At 46.0% G+C, this 16,538-nt stretch overlaps 1 protein-coding gene across 3 annotated transcripts in view; it reads left to right on the top strand.

Annotated features, from left to right (window-relative positions):
• Positions 1–16,538, top strand: part of ArgRS-m (arginyl-tRNA synthetase, mitochondrial) — a 45,784-nt gene that overhangs the window by 14,104 nt on the left and 15,142 nt on the right. For all 3 annotated transcript variants that reach the window (XM_077630842.1, XM_077630843.1, XM_077630844.1), the window contains 8 exons: positions 5,030–5,106; positions 6,516–6,600; positions 6,790–6,863; positions 7,427–7,533; positions 8,529–8,606; positions 9,387–9,447; positions 12,439–12,646; positions 15,903–16,086. In XM_077630842.1, the coding sequence (XP_077486968.1) occupies positions 5,030–5,106; positions 6,516–6,600; positions 6,790–6,863; positions 7,427–7,533; positions 8,529–8,606; positions 9,387–9,447; positions 12,439–12,646; positions 15,903–16,086 (874 nt within the window). The remainder of the gene's footprint in view (positions 1–5,029; positions 5,107–6,515; positions 6,601–6,789; positions 6,864–7,426; positions 7,534–8,528; positions 8,607–9,386; positions 9,448–12,438; positions 12,647–15,902; positions 16,087–16,538) is intronic.

The following is a 16,538-nucleotide window of genomic DNA, read 5'->3' as shown; positions in this document are numbered from 1 at the left end:
GCCATGAAGGTACTGTGACAACGAGTATAAAGGAGACTTTCTAAAATCCACTATTGGGCGCAGGGGAATCCCTGGTTTATGCACCTTTGGTAGTCTGTATATGGCCGGCGCTGAGCCGTTTGTACATAGCAACTGATAATAAAGCTGTTTCATAGACGGAGGGATGCCCTTGAAGATTTCTGCTAGCATTTTTTGAAGACACGTCTACACTTTGGGAGTAGGGTCTTTCGGGATCCGGCAGTAAGTGGACTCGTCCTGAAGCATGGCCTCCATTTTTTCCTTGTAAGAAGACCGGTCACGGATAACAGTGACATTCTCTTTATCTGCCGGTAGGACGGCTATATCCTTGTTATCTGGAGGCTTCGGATTGCTGAGCTTTCATCTTGACCAAGAGGGCGGTTTGATGACATCTTCTTCATGCGTGACAGCACACCTATCGCCTTCGTTCGAACTTCGTCCTGAACGTCTTGTTCCAGAAGTTGTACTGCCCCATCTACGGCACATGCAACCTTTCGTGGGTCCGGTGCCTTCCCTTGGTTGAAATTCAAACCTAGGCTGAGCACCTTGGCTTTGGATGGATTCAATTTGTAGGACGACAGGTTCCGTGTTTCGAAGATTGGTGCGGCCCTGGTCGCTATCCCCTTTTCAGCAAGTAAAGTCTGCAGCTTTTGATCCTGCGATTTCAGATGTCTCTCCTCTCTTCTGTACATTTCTTGGTTCGCAACCAACTGAACGCTCGTGAGGACATCCGGAGCGATAAATTCCAGTTGTCGCTTTGCAAAGAACAGTTCAGTATCTAAGCGCTTCTTTGTCAGCTTGCATTCTTCAATCCTTGCTTGAAGGAGATGACGTTCAGCTTTTGCAACCACATGCAGACCAAAACGTACTTGATAGAGCCACTCTTTGCGTGTTCTGAATGAAATAAAGCGGGTAACCGTTTCTTTTCAAATCTTTTTCCACGGTCTTCATTTCGTGGTTTAGGGCGGCGTCTTCACTGCATACTTCCCTGGCACGGTTGATTAGAGATGCAACCACTGACTGCTTATGACTGACAGGGTGTGCTGAATTGAAATTTAGGTACCTTCTGGAATGCGTCGGTTTCCGGTAGGCGCAAAAACTAAGACCTAACCAATGTTAAGTCTAACCACGTTATTGCAAGATCCTTGCGTCTGAAGAAACCGGTAAAGAAACGTTTTGGTCTGCATGTGGTTGCAAAAGCTGAACGTCATCTCCTTCAAGCAAGGATTGAAGAATGCAGGCTGACAAAGAAGCGCCAAGAAACTGAACAGTTCTTTGCAAAGTGACAACTGGAATTTATCGCTCCGGATGTCCTCACCAGCGTTCAGTTGGTTGCGAACCAAGAAATGTACAGAAGAGAGGAGAGACATCTGAAATCGCAGGATCAAAAGCTGCAGACTTTACTTGCTGAAAAGGGGATAGCGACCAGGGCCGCACCAATCTTCGAAACACGGAACCTGTCGTCCTACAAATTGAATCCATCCGAAGCCAAGGTGCGTCATAGACCTGCATCATAGACCGGAAGCACACCCGCACTTTCCTCGATCACCTTAATGCCATTGAGCCCTCAATCAACTTTACTGTTGAGGAACAGATCGACGGCTGCCTTCCGTACCTCGACACCGTGGTAACCCGTACTCCGACAGGTCTTAGTTTTCGCGTCTACCGGAAACCGACGCATTCCGGAAGGTACCTAAATTTCAATTCAGCACACCCTGTCAGTCATAAGCGGTCAGTGGTTGCATCTCTAATAAACCTGCCAGAAAAGTATGCAGTGAAGACACCGCCCTAAACCACGAAATGAAGACCGTGGAAAAAGATTTGAAAAGAAACGGGTACCCACTTTCCTTCATTCGGAACACGCAAAGAGTGGCTCTATCAAGTAAGCCTACTGCCCGGGAAGACGAAAGTGCTAACGCACTGAAACCGAAACGAGCCGCTATCCCGTATGCATCAGGGATCAGCAAGGCGCTGGCGCGGATGTTCCGCAAGCACGGCGTCCATGTTGCACATGTCCCAACAAGCAAGATAAGAAATGAGCTTGTAAACGTGAAAGACCAGCTCCCTGGTGCCAATTTTCCCGCGTGGTTTACAAGATTGCCTGCGCCGACTGTTCATCAGTTTACATTTCAGGAGACGCCTGAAAGAACATCAGTACGATGTAAGAAAAGGAAAAGTGACAACGAACGCAATCGTGGAGCATGCGCAAGAGACTGGTCATGAAATTAACTGGGATGAAGCAGATATAGTGACAACGGAAAAGAATGTATCAGCCCGCCGAAATCTCGGGTCATTAATCATCCAGACTACGCCCCACACAATAAATAAGAATGACGGTACATTGCACCCTATCTACGCGAAATGCCTCAGAACGATAGTAACCACTACAAAAAGCCCGGGACGTCCATCTGGTTGCTCATTGTGAAAAAGGGAGCCGTGGCGCTCCCGAAACGTCATTATTTTGTTGACCTTGGTCAGTGACCAGTGAACCTCATCAAACCAATTGACATAGTCCAGAAAAGAAAAAGAAACAATTTTTCACGAAGTGCAGCAAAGAAAAGAAACAGATGTATTGCAAATTTGTTTTCAGCCATTATGAGCATAATTTAGTACACCTGAAAGCCCGTAAGGCATTAATTAAAGGACAGGGAGTAATGTAGTAATAACAGCAGTGACCTTGTTGTAAATTAGTTAATACCTTGTTTACAATTCTTTGAACAACTTAATCTTGTTCAGTGAACAGTCTGCTTACTGAGTGCTGTCATGAAGCAGTGTAAGGTGGCCAGATATTTCCCTACTGGAGGAATGGCATCGGCGGTCCGCTATTTTAGAGGCTAGACGCAGAGTGGTGCTTGCAGAATGGACACAAACTTAGCTACAGCATGAACGGCATCATTCCTTTAACGGACCATTGCGCGCCTGAATGCCAAGCACCGGCTGTGCAATGCCACTCCAAACGCAGTGTTCGTGATGGCGTGTAACCCGCTTAGTCCTTGTGTGCTGGTTTCGCTGTACTTCAAGCCCCTTGATGGGCCTAAATGTTGCAAACTGAAGGCATGAAAACGGGACCACGCCAACCACACAGCATTTCTTGGCATGCTTTCGTTTTCTCTTATGTGCTAGCTGTGCCGTGTGCAGGCTGTCTTCAAGATTTATGTTTCTCTTATAAGCTTTCATCTTGTCTTCCGTGGCCAAAGGTACGCACTGTCTAGATTTCAGTGGATGAAAATTGTGATGGATGAAAGCTGTCCCCAGGAAACAACCACAGTGGCACACGTGGAACACAACTTTGTTACATTATCCTCTGCAAGCGTCTCACCAAGAATGAGAGGATCACCTTCGTCGTCGGCACATTCGCAGCCAATTGTTGACTGCATTGTGGCATGCCACAGTGTGGTGCTGTACTCCTTTTATTGACCTGCGAGTGCGTAGCGGCCGCGCCGCGGTGGCTCTTGATAGCCATCAGCACGCTGATGTTTTATGCAAGCCAAAGCATTGCCGCATGCTAGCTTTTGATTTTATGAGGAAATGTCTAGTTAACTGATGTGACAAGAGCAAGTCACTGTGTCTAGTGAGCGCTGTTTGGATACGTTGCAACGTTTGGCCACAAGTTACTATTCAAATACTTTGAATTGCTACTAACAGTGCGGTGCAAATCGAATCGAATAGTGAGTGCTGTTCGCAAAATATTCTAAATTCCATATATTTGCTCACCCCTAATAAGAAGTTTGCTGAACTCTCCACACATCAGAAGGTGTCTGAAAGGATCTTTTTTGTGTCTGCACAGTAGATAACTAAAACCACAGACATGATGGTGCCCTGTGTCAGTGTCATGCTCAAGTTGTGATCCATGTGTTAGCTTCACTATTTTTTTTTCTTTCTCATTTTCTCAGGAGAATAGGCAAGGTAAGGAATTAAAAAAAAAATTTGCTAAGCTTGCAGCTTAGTGCATGAATCAACGAAAGTTGTTAAATCTTTGGTTTAGCCATTTAGGTTAATCCCCCCCTTGAGTTGAATTAAATTAACTCACTGAGTGATTAAGATCTTAAGGCTGACGCTATAGATTTCACGATGAAATGCAGGGCTATATGACTGAACCAAAGCTATAAAGCGTGACCCGCATGGAGCATTTTTTGCCCGTGAAATCGCATTGCGCGCCCGACGCCGTGCTGGTGTCGACGAATTCACTCCCGCATGGTCAGCAGCCGAGTGGCGTTTTTTTGCCGCCCATTTTGGCGATGCGCACGCCCCCATCCATACTGAAATCAGAGACAGATGTGCAGGAAGCGAAGTGAAGCCGCTGGCTCTCGCGCACGAAATGCTCGCAAGAGAAGAGGTTATTATTTACGTGGGGGGGGGAGCGCTCGTACGGGGAGTAGGTAGGGAAGGGGAGGGAGCACAGCCCGGTAACTGCCTCCTTGTTGAGGGATACACCGCAACTGAGCTGCACAGGGAGTGGGAAGAAAAGAGAGAGCAGAGAGTAAGGGGGTCTGGTTTATGAGAGGGGGGCAGGGGAGGAGGCAAGGGAGAAGGCAGTCGGGCGCATACCGATCTGTCCCTGCGATGCTGGAGCCCGTTTGGGCGCGTATCCACCATGCGAGAGAGTCTCCCTCAGCCGGGTAATTGTAGCCAGGGGTACCGACGCGGCCCTGTCCAGAATCGCGTGACACCCGCTCCGGATCTCATTGGCCCTCTGTCGTTGCCTCCTCCTGGCGTCGGCGATTTTATCTGTTCCACCAGAACCCAACGATTTGGGAAAAACGTCCTCTCCAGCGGCAAAAAAGCGCTCCGCTGCCGTTTACGCGGACGAATCGCCCAGAGAAACGCTCCATGCTGGCCACGCTTAACAGCTTTCGCTGCAAAACAAGCAGTGTTCCTGGTTTTGTGCTGTAGCTGCGATTTGGAGATCACTTTTGCGGGCATACGTTGTGTATTCAACTTTATAACTGGAAGTTATTGAATATTATTGCTGGAACATTCAGCCCTAGCCTCATTCTCCTTATTGCCGCAGGTCTTCTAGTCGCAGGTTTTGGCAAGCATGGCAACAGCAAGGAGCTTGCCAAGGACCCCCTCAAGCATCTCCTTTCGGTTGGTGCCCCCTGCAAAAATTCACTATAGTTTGTTTCACTGTTGCAGCAGTTGCTTTGCAAACTAGGAATTGAAGTCCTGGCTAGCGGGACACAGTGATGAAGCTTTGTGTTGGTTATGCTGCTACTTTTTTTTGATGAGGCAGAGTAGTCACAGGGCCTTATTCTTATTGATAGCATGAGAAAATGATGCTGTATGTATTGCAGTCTTTATGTTGAATTCGCCTCTGTTGTGGCTTGTGTGCTTTATCTATGCTCAGTGCGCATCCAGGGTGTATATTCATGATACGGTTCGCTTTGGAACCGGCTCACTTCTTCACAGCAGTTCGCTGCATGATGTCAGCCGGCTGAGATGGTTCGCTTTGGAACTAGCTCCTCTTGCTTCATGCACGTTCTACAATAGTGCAAATATATTTTTCACAATTTTACGTCAACAAGTGACCATACTTGTCGTACAAATTTCTATCATTATGGATGTGTTGTCTGGAACAGTAAGCATTGAATAAGTCTGCTCTATTTCCTGCAGCTAGATTTATGCTCATCTGAATTGAAACAAGTTTTACATAAAGATCGCGTCAGTATTTATCTCAGTGCTGGAGGCAAAACAACCTGCTCTTAGTGGATTGTAAGTGCAGGCTCTTAATACTGAACCTTGTGGCTGGTTACTGTTGCCAACCCACTATACGCAAGGCCATGGATGCACACAGTAGTATGGTATAATCTCACACATCAATACAAGCTTTTCGGTAGGTCACAGCACAGAACTGGAGAGAGTTGCCAAAAAACAGACTCTATGTGTGATCATGGCATATGTTTTTAATGCGTTAGCATTAGAAGCCCTGCTGTGAAGCGTCCGGCAGTGTAGTGTTGTGTACACCATGGTTGCCAGATGGCTAAGTGGAGAGTAGGCTGGAAGGTGGCTGCCACAGGAAGAACCTAAAAACGAAAATGACCAAGTATGGCTTCACAAAGATGAAAATGACTAAGAATCAGCAAAAATAACCTGCCATGGTTGGCTGGTGGCAAAGTCCCCCTCTCCACTAGTAGGGACAGAGGAGGAGGAATGCGCAACCTGAGGGTGGTTGCCACAAGAACAACCCGGCGGCTGGCTACTAGGAATGTGGGCCAGTCAACCAATGCCAATTAATGCGCTAAGCCAGCAACCTTTGCTCTTTATCATTATGCATCGCCATCACATAATGATAAATACCACTTCCATAATTTTCGTCCTGTCCCAATTGCTTCACACTGAACTCGCAGTGCAATTTCTGAGTGGTGCTACTGTATAGAGTATTTTACAGCAGATCGTGCAAGGCCTTTCTGCCCTGCTATTAACAGAGCCATGTGTGTCCCTATTGTGCCGTCCCTTGTTGTGCCTTCTTAATAAGTTCTAGTTTTTTTTTTGGCCAGGTTTATGTGGCAGCCAACACGGAAGCAGAGAAAAACCCAGACTTCCGTGCTAAGGCTCTGAAGTGCTTCGCTGATCTCGAGGCTGGTGAGTACTGCTGCCATTGTTGTAATGGTCAAGCTGAACTTACAAGAATAGCAGGCTGGACAATTTGTACTAGTATATGATTTACTAAAGCAGTAGAACTAGTCGTCAGAGGGGATATTTTCTGGCTTGCTATGCTTTTTCCTTCATCTTATGAAGGGACCAATTACTTTGCTTGGTGGGACCTTCTAGGTGAACCGGAGGTGCTTCACAGATGGCAACAGTGGCGGCAGCTTAGCCTGGATGGCTACAGCCAACAGTACATGGTGAGGAAGTGCCCTGAGAAGGATTTTTGGTGGCTGTCTTCGAGCTGACTGCTGTCAGAGCAAAACAATGCCAAGCTTACATTTCCCTGTGTCGATGAGCTGTGTGATGATTGCTGCCAGCTGAAAAGTGTGATGTATGTGCTGTTCTTTCATGTCTGCATGCTTTGTCATTTCATTTTCTAGATTGTGGCTGTACCTGACATATAGTAGTTAACAGCCTACTCTTTCTGCATGTTACTTGCCCATCACACAGCTCAGGCCACTTGTTCTGTTTTAATCTCAGGAGGAGAGGCTGATTCATCAGATAAACAGAACATCATGAAAACAGGGACTAAAAAGAGTATAGACAATACACTGCACTGATCTACAACTATATCTATTCACATATGTATGAAAACAAAAACTCACTGTCTGCTGCAGAACCACACAGATTCTGGAGACATGTACCAGCTAGTCCACCTCTCCATGGTTATACCAATTTGTCCATGCATATGTGTCTTAACTGAGTCTATTTAGCTGCAAAGCCAGTGCTGTTCGAGCATGCTTTCTACGACCCTTTGCAGCGCCTGGGCATCTCTTTCGATGTGCTGGATGCGGAGTCCAGGCACAGCCGGTCTGCCCTGGACCTACTGGAGCAGCTGCGCAAGGAGGGAAAGCTAGTCTCCCGGGAGTGCGTTTGCTTGTTGTTCATTTTGTTAAAATGGTGCACTGCTAGGTTACGAGGTGGAGCCAAAAATGGAGGAGGGGAGATTTGGCAGCTTTGGAGCCAATTGTTGCTTCCCTTTAGTGATGCTTTCTGCAAACAACATATTATCTAATATGACACCATATTGCAGAAAAATGTAAGAGTTGTTACTATATTGTGTTTGGCTCGTTTGACTTGGCACTCATGCTTAAAAAGTGGTGTTGCATTATTTCTTCAGGTGTGTGAAGTCAGATGCAAAAGCGATATGAGTGTCCTCGGTTTTGGAGGGTGGGTCCGAGATGTGCAGCTAAATACATGTCCTTGCTTTGCTTACTTTGGGGTGTGTATGCTATTTTTGCTTTCATATTGAAGGCACTGTTTGGCTTGTGGCACCTAGTACGCACGTATACTACTGAATGTGCTGTGGCACAGAGATTGATGTGGGCAGCTGTCGTACAACAGCCTCCTTCCTCTTTCAATCCACCGCAGGGTCAAGTTTAGCATAGTGTCCGTTGTGGTCTTTGGAAAGGTCTGTTCTTAAGTGTTTTGAAAGGGACATATATTAGAAAGTGTGAGAAAAAGAAAGAAGAATAGAAGTTTCAAGCACCGGTCTGCACTTTTTGTTTCAGCCATTGTTGCTGCACTGAGCAACTGTATGATGTTTAATTGGTATTCACAGTAAATGCGGCTGCTCCAAAATTTCTTGTTTAAATCTGTAGTTTCTCTGACGCAGCCAGTACCTGTGCACCAAGAGTCATATTCCAGAAATAATTCTCATAGAGTATTGTGTGGACTTGGCTCTATTACTTGCTCCCAGCATTGGTGAAATTTGCTGCTAGGGTTGCTAGAATTGGCGAGAAGCTGACATTATGCCGCTAGTTAGGACAGCAGTATATGGCATTGCTGATGTTTGCAAATGGTACTGCATTTACGCCACCAAGTAGTCCCCACATAACAACATCCTTGTGTGCGGCTTGCAGGGACGGTGTCCTGGGAGTTGAGTGCCCAGAGTTCGTGCCCCTGGCAAAGAGCTCTGGAGCCAGCCTCTACCTGACAAGGCAAGCGGCAGCTTACATCTCCTGGTTTTTGGAGCTGAATTGTGGTTTGCTCTCTTGCTCTGTTGCAGCTAATGTGTCAAGCCATGTGTACTGCATGCTATGAAAATAAATGAGGGGTTAATTCAAGCTTGAGATGCTCAGATGTGGTAGTCAGCAAGTTTAATTAAACCTAAGTGAAACATGCAGTGAAACACATGCTTTGCCTGCGGTTTCGGCTGTTGCATTTGTTGCAGAACTTGTTCCGAGTGTTCAAGCCAAATCAGTGGCCTATAAAGCAGAACGTCGACAGGTTTGACTGCTGAGCCTCGGAACCAGTTGCAGGAATTGCAGTGGAAGTATAGTGTTGACATCCATAGGTGTGTGCAGAGGGAGCACAGTGGCCCCCCAAATAAACAGAGGGAAGGGTGGCATGAATTTTGTACCATATTGTTCCCTCCAACCTAGAAGACATGAACGGGCACTATAGTGAACTTGGCCTCCCTCCCCTTATGAAGAGACCTGTGCACACGAGGCCTTTTATGCAGTTGGAGATGGCGCGACACAAAGTTACTTATTGTAAGCATTTCAAGCTTGCGCATGCTTTAGGCAGCAGGGTAAAGCAGCTGTTAGTTATTTTTTTTCATCGATATTTCAAAGCGCAGAGCAAGCTAGTGGCAGTGTTCAGGTTCTTGCCCGGCAAACTAACTTTATGTCCTGGCAGACAGGCATTGTGGACAGTTACCAGCTTGCTGTCCTTACAGGCATGTAAAATATTTCATAAGTGCTTGTGCTCTGCTGCAGGGATGTGGTGGCGGCCTTAGAGCGCAAGAAGGTGCACAACTTTGACTGGGCCTACTACGTGGTAAGCGCTGGTGACCAGAGAGGGGCACGTAAGGAATGGCGGTCTGCGTCAGCTTAGTTGTGACCTGGCCACCTGGCTCTCTGTGGAGGAAAAAAGTTGGCAGATGTCAGAAAACAGATGCAGGTCCTAAAAATTAATATTTTTATTATTAGAGATATTTTAATGAAATTAGGTGTGTGTATATGTATTTCTTCCTCCTGATTTCAAAAATATAATTAGTTTCAGTACATCTCAGTTCCTATATTAGGAGCAAATAACTGAAGCCTAATCAGGTAATTTCCTTTGGGTCGTTAAGACACTTTCCCTCAAAATTTTCTTTTCCGATTGGGCTGGAGCTGTAGCCAAAGACCTGCCGTGCGAAGCTATGCTATTTATATCGTTATTGAGGCACATTATCATATAAATACATTCAATTATGTCTAGGCACCATAATTATGAAATATAATTAGGTGACAGTAATGTTCATGAAATTTTATATGTACGACTCAGCCATAAAACAATAGCATAGCTCCCATGTTTAGTTGTTTTTTAATTCAGTGGTAGAAGATTAATTGAAATTTCACCTTAAAAACATAACAAAAGCTTTTGTAGGGCTAGCCATGGCAAAAAAAACATGAAGTGGAGAAAATCGCATTTAAAGTGCGTGCACGAGCTGTTTGGAGGTCGTTGTAGAGGCCTCAATGGTGAAATGCGGATGTTTTGGGATGATTTCACAATAGTGAGTAATACAGGAATGTAGGGAAGAGTGCTAGCTTTTGAACAAGACCAAGTTGGCGGCCATAAGGAGCGCTGTTGCGGGAAGTGACAGGTGCGAAGTTCTGCTGCATTTTGGTCCGAAATTGCCATTTAGGCACTTTGTAGGCATCAAGTATATTGAGTTTTTAGTAGCTGGAGGTCGAATTAGACTTAAAACTTTGTAGATAGGTACTTTAGTGTATATTGAAATAGATTGTGCCATTTTTTAATTGAAATTTTTGTATTTTTTTAAGTTTTCAAGACCCCGTCTCCCCTTAATTGGTAAGCTGATGGAATAAAATTACTATTTCATGTACATTTGTAGAGAGACCAATGCTCTTCAATTAATACCTGAGCAGTTTGCCTGGCAGTAAGCCTGGCAGGCTCTTCCAGGTGGCAGCAGTGAACCGAGATGCAGTCTGATATGCAGACACACACAAGACTTAAAGTAGTTCACAGGACATTGATGAGGCCTGTCTCACTGCGGAAGAACAATGCAAGGGTGATGTATTGCCAAGGGTCAAGAGCATTGGCGAGGTGAAGGCAGGATTCACTGCACAATCTGATTTCAGTCTTGAGAGTTCTTCATGATTGCCCAAAAGGACTGCCTATGCAAACATGTTCAAGGTCTTGACACATATTGAAACCCCTGAACATTTTGAGTGAACACTAATTTGGTAGACTTGACAAGTGTGGTCACATCTAGCAAGATTAGATGACGTACAGAAGTCAGTTTGAGAGAAAAGCGACTAAGAGGGCTGTAATGTTACATAGGATTAGACCATAGGGCATGCTGCAAGTATCACACAATAGCATGTACAGTGAGACTGGAATTAAGTGCAAACAGCGCCTGTGAACAAAACAACATATTTTACCTCTGTACCTCAAACTGCAATATGAAACTTGCCTGATTCTTGTTACTAGGTTAATGAGCCACCGAAGTATATATTTATAAACCAGTTGCAGTGCAATATTGCACCACAAAGTGTAAACGTAGGGTATATGCGGGTTTGTGTTTCATTCTGGCCTGACCATACAAGCCCTGTCTGTCACTTATAGGAAGAAAATGCATGGCACCCGGCTTACGTCTGACTTGTAGAATAGCACCTAATTTAGGGTTTGTATCATTCTAATTGCAGTAGAATCTCATGGGGTCATGAAAAATATTCGTATCATCAAAAAACAACCAAAATCCATGTGCTAGAGCATGGAAAATGCCTTGGCAGAAATTATTTCTTAAAAGCATTTATCTACAGCCACGCTCCACTGCTCACCTGTGCACACTGCGTGACTGGCGATGTGCGGGACGTGTGCCACCGCTTGCATTCGCGGTGTGTACTGCGCGACTGGAGATCTCAGCATTGATGATATGCAGCCTGAGTGCCACCACTTAGCCCTTGCTGTGAGTTTTGCACAATTGGTGATCGTGACGTTGGCGATGTACAGGCCACACACCACCGCTCATTGCTTTCGATGAGTACTGCGTGACTGCCAATTATGGCGTCAGCAATGGGATGGCACACAGGTTGAGGGTGCAGTCGCGTCTCTGGCATTTGTGCCAACCCTAGGGGTGTGGAAGAGTGTTCAGAACACCCGAAATTTTGCACATTATACACAATGGACTTAGTGAGGGAATTTTTCGAAATCGTGTCATTCTAAAATTCGTATCAGCTGAGTTCGTAATACTGAGATTTACTGTAAATAGCCATTCCATCAGTTTTCGGTTTTGAAAATGAAATTTTTCCTGGTCACACGAGACAGAAACTGCTTAGCCGATCTGTATGCACAGCTGCATCTGCCAATAGTTAGCATATGTGTGTGTGTGTGTACTTGCCACATACCCTTTTCCATGGTACTTAGCCAAGGCCAGCAGGACTAGGCAAGATGAAGCCTTGCACCTGCCGCACCACACAACCAAGGAACTGTTGCGACAAGGGGATCTCCCCTTGCAGATTGACCGAAGGCATCCTAGGGCCACAAGGGCAAGCTTCTTCAGCACAGTGCACGTTGGGCGATAGGGCAAAAGCAGGTGTGTCATGTGGCCTACTTGAGCCAGTGTATGAAATCACATGACCAAGAAGCAGCCCCCAAGGGACCATCCTGGGTAGCTAGACCTAGGTGAGAACGAGGAAATGGGATTTGAAGGATCTCCGCAACTTTTCAGTACTTTAGAGGCCTAGGTCGACTCAGCTGTATTACAGAGAATGCATTGGTCAATGGCAGTGGCACGTGCTCAGCTCTGAATGTCCTCTGCAGGTGGACAGGTCCCAAGCGGAACATTTTCGTAGGCTGGCTCTGGTGCTTGAGCAGCTGGGTGTCGAATGGGCCAGTCGGGTGCAGCATGTGCCCTTTGGCCGTATCAGGGGTGTCAGCAGCCGCAAAGGGATCAGCGAAGGCATGTTGCTCGATGACCTGTTGAACGAAGCTGTGCGTCGTGCTCGCCTTGCCATGGACCAGGCATCCAGTAGGTAGCGTTTTCATGCAGAGAACTTTGTACTTGGATTTTCTTGTAGCTCTGAGTGTGTCTCATAGGTGCATTCAGGTGAGCTGTTTGTAAAAGTTCACCTGGTGGCACAGAAGAGCAACTGCACCTCACTTTCAGCTCCACACAGAAGGGTGCAGTTCGGTGATGGATGCTGGGTGCTGCTATGCTCGTCAGTCGTCACTTGCACATGTGGGATCATTTTTTTCCTAATAATTCTGAGCGATGTAGGACTGTGCAAGCCTCCAATAATTCTGTTCTTTTTTCCTCCCCGCATTATAATTGTCTGGAAAAGCTGCAAGGCGATTCTTATATACAGTTTATGAGCTCCATGATAAATATGGTCCTGAATGATTGCAGGTATTAAGCAAGACCTGGAGCCCACATTGTTTTGATGGTCATGAGGAGTGTAATGTGGGAGGAGCTTGAAAAAAATAGCTGGTGGTTTAGCATTGCTAAGTACGAAATATTGCGCGAAAGCATAGTTTTTTGCTGGTGGACACGACCGCCACATACCTGAAAGCACAATTGAAATGTCCCAGGGAGCCATTTATGCACGTTTTGAACTTTTTCATCACCAGTGCCAATTTACCCAATGTACACTGGCGGCCTATGCTCCAGTGCCGTGTTTCTGCAGCTATGTTGTCAACGCCAAAGCGTATTGTTCTAGTGCCGTGTTTCTGTCGCAACGTTGTTTACGCCAGCGCCTGCAGAGCACAGCGCATGCAGAGCAACAGGAGAGGTGCTTGCTTGAAGGTGTTGACTGCCTCCAAAAAACAGCTGGTGTGTCAATGGATAGGAGCCTAACAACTTCCTTGCAGAGGGTGGTGACACACTTTGTTGATAATGAGTTGTCGCTTTTACAAGCTGACAAAGAAGGAGGCTTTGTGGTGTTGCCGAAAGGCCTTTTCCATGAAAAAGCCCTTCAAGCGGTTGAAAAGAATTTCACCCTTATAAAGCGTCGTGCTACTACTGCAAAACAAAAGATAGCCGACTTCTGCAAGGATGTTGGGAATGATACTTTGTGTACGCGAGTCACTAAGTCTAAAGGTAATGCTTTGAATGTTTTCTTTAGTGCTAAGACGCACAAACCCGGGGTCCCTTTCCGCACTATTGTAAGTGAAAAAGGCTCTTGGCAGTTACATGTTAGCCAGTTTCTGCAAAAATCTTTAAAACAACTTACTGTTCACGATCCGTTCCTTGTCAAAAATTCTGGAGATGTAGTTAATTTTCTCAAGAACGACCGCAACATCGGCTTTGCTTTCTCTGTCGATGTAGAGGATCTGTTTTATTCTATACCTCACCAAGAGTTGTTCGCTTCTTTGAGACAATGCATTGACAAGAGTGGTGTTGTCCCTTTCCAAAATTCGGCTGGCATGTCTGTTGACAATTTTTTGACTCTTTTAGAATTTTACCTTAAAGGTACATTTATCGCTTTTAACAATCACCTCTATTTACAGACGAAAGGCATTTGCATTGGATCTTGCGTTGCACCCATTTTAAGTGACATTTTTTCAGCCAGCATTGACCAGGTTTTAAGCACTGTTTTTAACTCGGACGAGGTCATCAAAGTGTACCGATATGTTGATGATTTTTTAATATTTTTGGACAAGCAGAGCCCTTTACACTGCTGCGCTATTGTTAACAAGATTTTAAATGCTTTTAGGAAGTATGGAAAGGGACTAATATTTACTTTCGAGACACCGGATAACGACGAACTTCAGTTTCTAGATATTCGAGTGAAGTTGGGCAGAGGTCATACTTGTTGGATGTACGCCCCTCGTGTTCAGAAGCAACTCTTGCCTTACGACTCTACTCATTCGAAGGTCATAGAAAGAGGCATAGTTAGTTTGTGTCTGGATTCGGCGCTTGAGAAATCGTGCGTCCATGAGATGCAGTCTAGCTTTCAGAACCAATTGGCTAGAATTTTGTCAGCGGGCTACCCCTTGTCGGTCGTGACTTCTGTTGCAGAAGCTTGCCTGAAAAAAGTGAAGGCACGCACAGAGAACTCCAAGAAGAAAGAAAGGAACATGAACCTGCGACCGGAAGTTGCCCCCTACCTACACAAGGTGTCGCATAACATGAAGAAGGTAGCGAACAGGTATGGGGTGCCGCTCGTTTTTTCGGCGCCGGTGAAGCTGTCAAAGTTGTGCCCTCGTATTTCCGGAAGCGAAACAAGGAGAAGCGGGTGTGGAAAAAAGCACACTACGCCCTATGTGCAATGCGCTTCTGAGGTGGTATACGAGCTGCCACTTTCATGTGGAAAAGTGTACATCGGTCAAACGGGGCGATGTATTAACGACCGGCTAGGGGAGCACCAAAGGAATTTAAAGAACAAAGAGAATGTGTACTTGGTTAGGCACTGCCAGTCATGCGTGACATGTTCGCCACGTTTCGATAGTGTTCGAATCCTAGGCAGAAGCAAGTATAAAACGGCACGTGAACTCCTGGAGGCCTTTCACATAAAGGAAAAAGCAGATTGCTGCATTAGTGATGCATCCGTTTTTTTGTACGCTTCGGAATTCAACCTTTTCGCAGCAATACGATAAGATGTTATTTCGTGGCACGTGTTTGTTTTGGTTTTCTTTCTGTAGTGCGCAGATGCATGATCCATTTTAAGCTTGAATTCTTTTCGCAGTAAACCAGTTGTGAGTGCAGCGTTCGTCCGTGTTTTTTGCGTGTTCCTTCTCTGTGTGTGTGTGCTTCTTCGCTGCAATATGAATCAAGAATGTTACCAACTTGCCCAAAAACGTGTTTTACTCAAGTATCTTTCTGTCACTACCACCACATAGCTCAATGCGCGAATATTAGCTTGATAGCAGTATTAGGCGATGAAGAAGGCGACGTGCAATGCACAGCGCGAGACTGTGTTGCAGTTTAGCAGGAAGCGTGTTCGGCTGCGGCGGTAGCCTAGGGCTCTCGCGCAGTGACCAACGAAGCTGGTCTGTTCGTGCCGCCGCGGGTTTGAATCCCAGTCATGGTTATTTATTTGAGTTATTTTTATTTATTTATTTCACTTGGCACAAACCCACAAACATCGCAAGATCTTGCTCGGGGTTTACCAATCGGAATAGTGCTTTTGCACTGATATTACAATCATCCCTTGTTAGCCCTGTGCACGGTAGTGCCCTCTTTCCTGTTGGTTTGCAGACTCTGCAACACCGTTTCTAGACTAGCCTTAAAACTGATATGTGTATATTGTAAAGGGTGAGCGTCAAATAGTTTGTATGGTGTGCAGCAACACGGGTGAATGGTGAAACGGCAGTGAGGCTGGCGGCCGAGCAGCTGGGGCTGGCAGCCGTGGTGGTGAATTGTCTTCGTGGTCGGCGCAACCGGGATGTCACCTTTGACTGGCAACAGGCGCTGCATGCAGCTGGTGACTCGGGCATCTCTCTGCAGTACGCTCACGCCAGGCTTTGTAGGTGTGTGCTCTTCCAAAGTATTGCTACTATGGTGGGACAGGAGCTGCTTCCTGTTCATTTTCTCGCTGACTGCAAATGTACAGGCTCATACATAGCATGACTACACCAGATCTCAAGACCTGCCGACAATGCTTGTTTCAGCTGCTAAGAATATTCGGACGGATCCAGCTATATCAAACACACCTGTCCTTACTTCTCTGCACATCATGGAAGTGGCCCAGGGGGAGCAGTCTACTTGCTCCAGCTGCGGGGGCTCTAGGACAGGGCTGGATGGGCGATGGAACTTGTTTAATCTTTGTCTGGACAGATGGGCAGCTGCATGGTTGATGTTCGTTTTAACAATAAGGCTGAATTGTTCAAGATAAACCGTGCAGGAGTCGGCGGTGCTGACATTTCCGTCTGTCTAGTACACGTGTCTCCTGAACAATCAAGCAGTAGTCAGTTTCTTGCTA

The sequence above is a fragment of the Amblyomma americanum genome, chromosome 7 (genome assembly GCF_052857255.1).
Source record: "Amblyomma americanum isolate KBUSLIRL-KWMA chromosome 7, ASM5285725v1, whole genome shotgun sequence".
Taxonomy (NCBI): Eukaryota; Metazoa; Arthropoda; class Arachnida; order Ixodida; family Ixodidae; genus Amblyomma; species Amblyomma americanum.
Note: the sequence above shows the minus strand (reverse complement) of the source record. Positions and strands in the feature narration are given on the sequence as shown.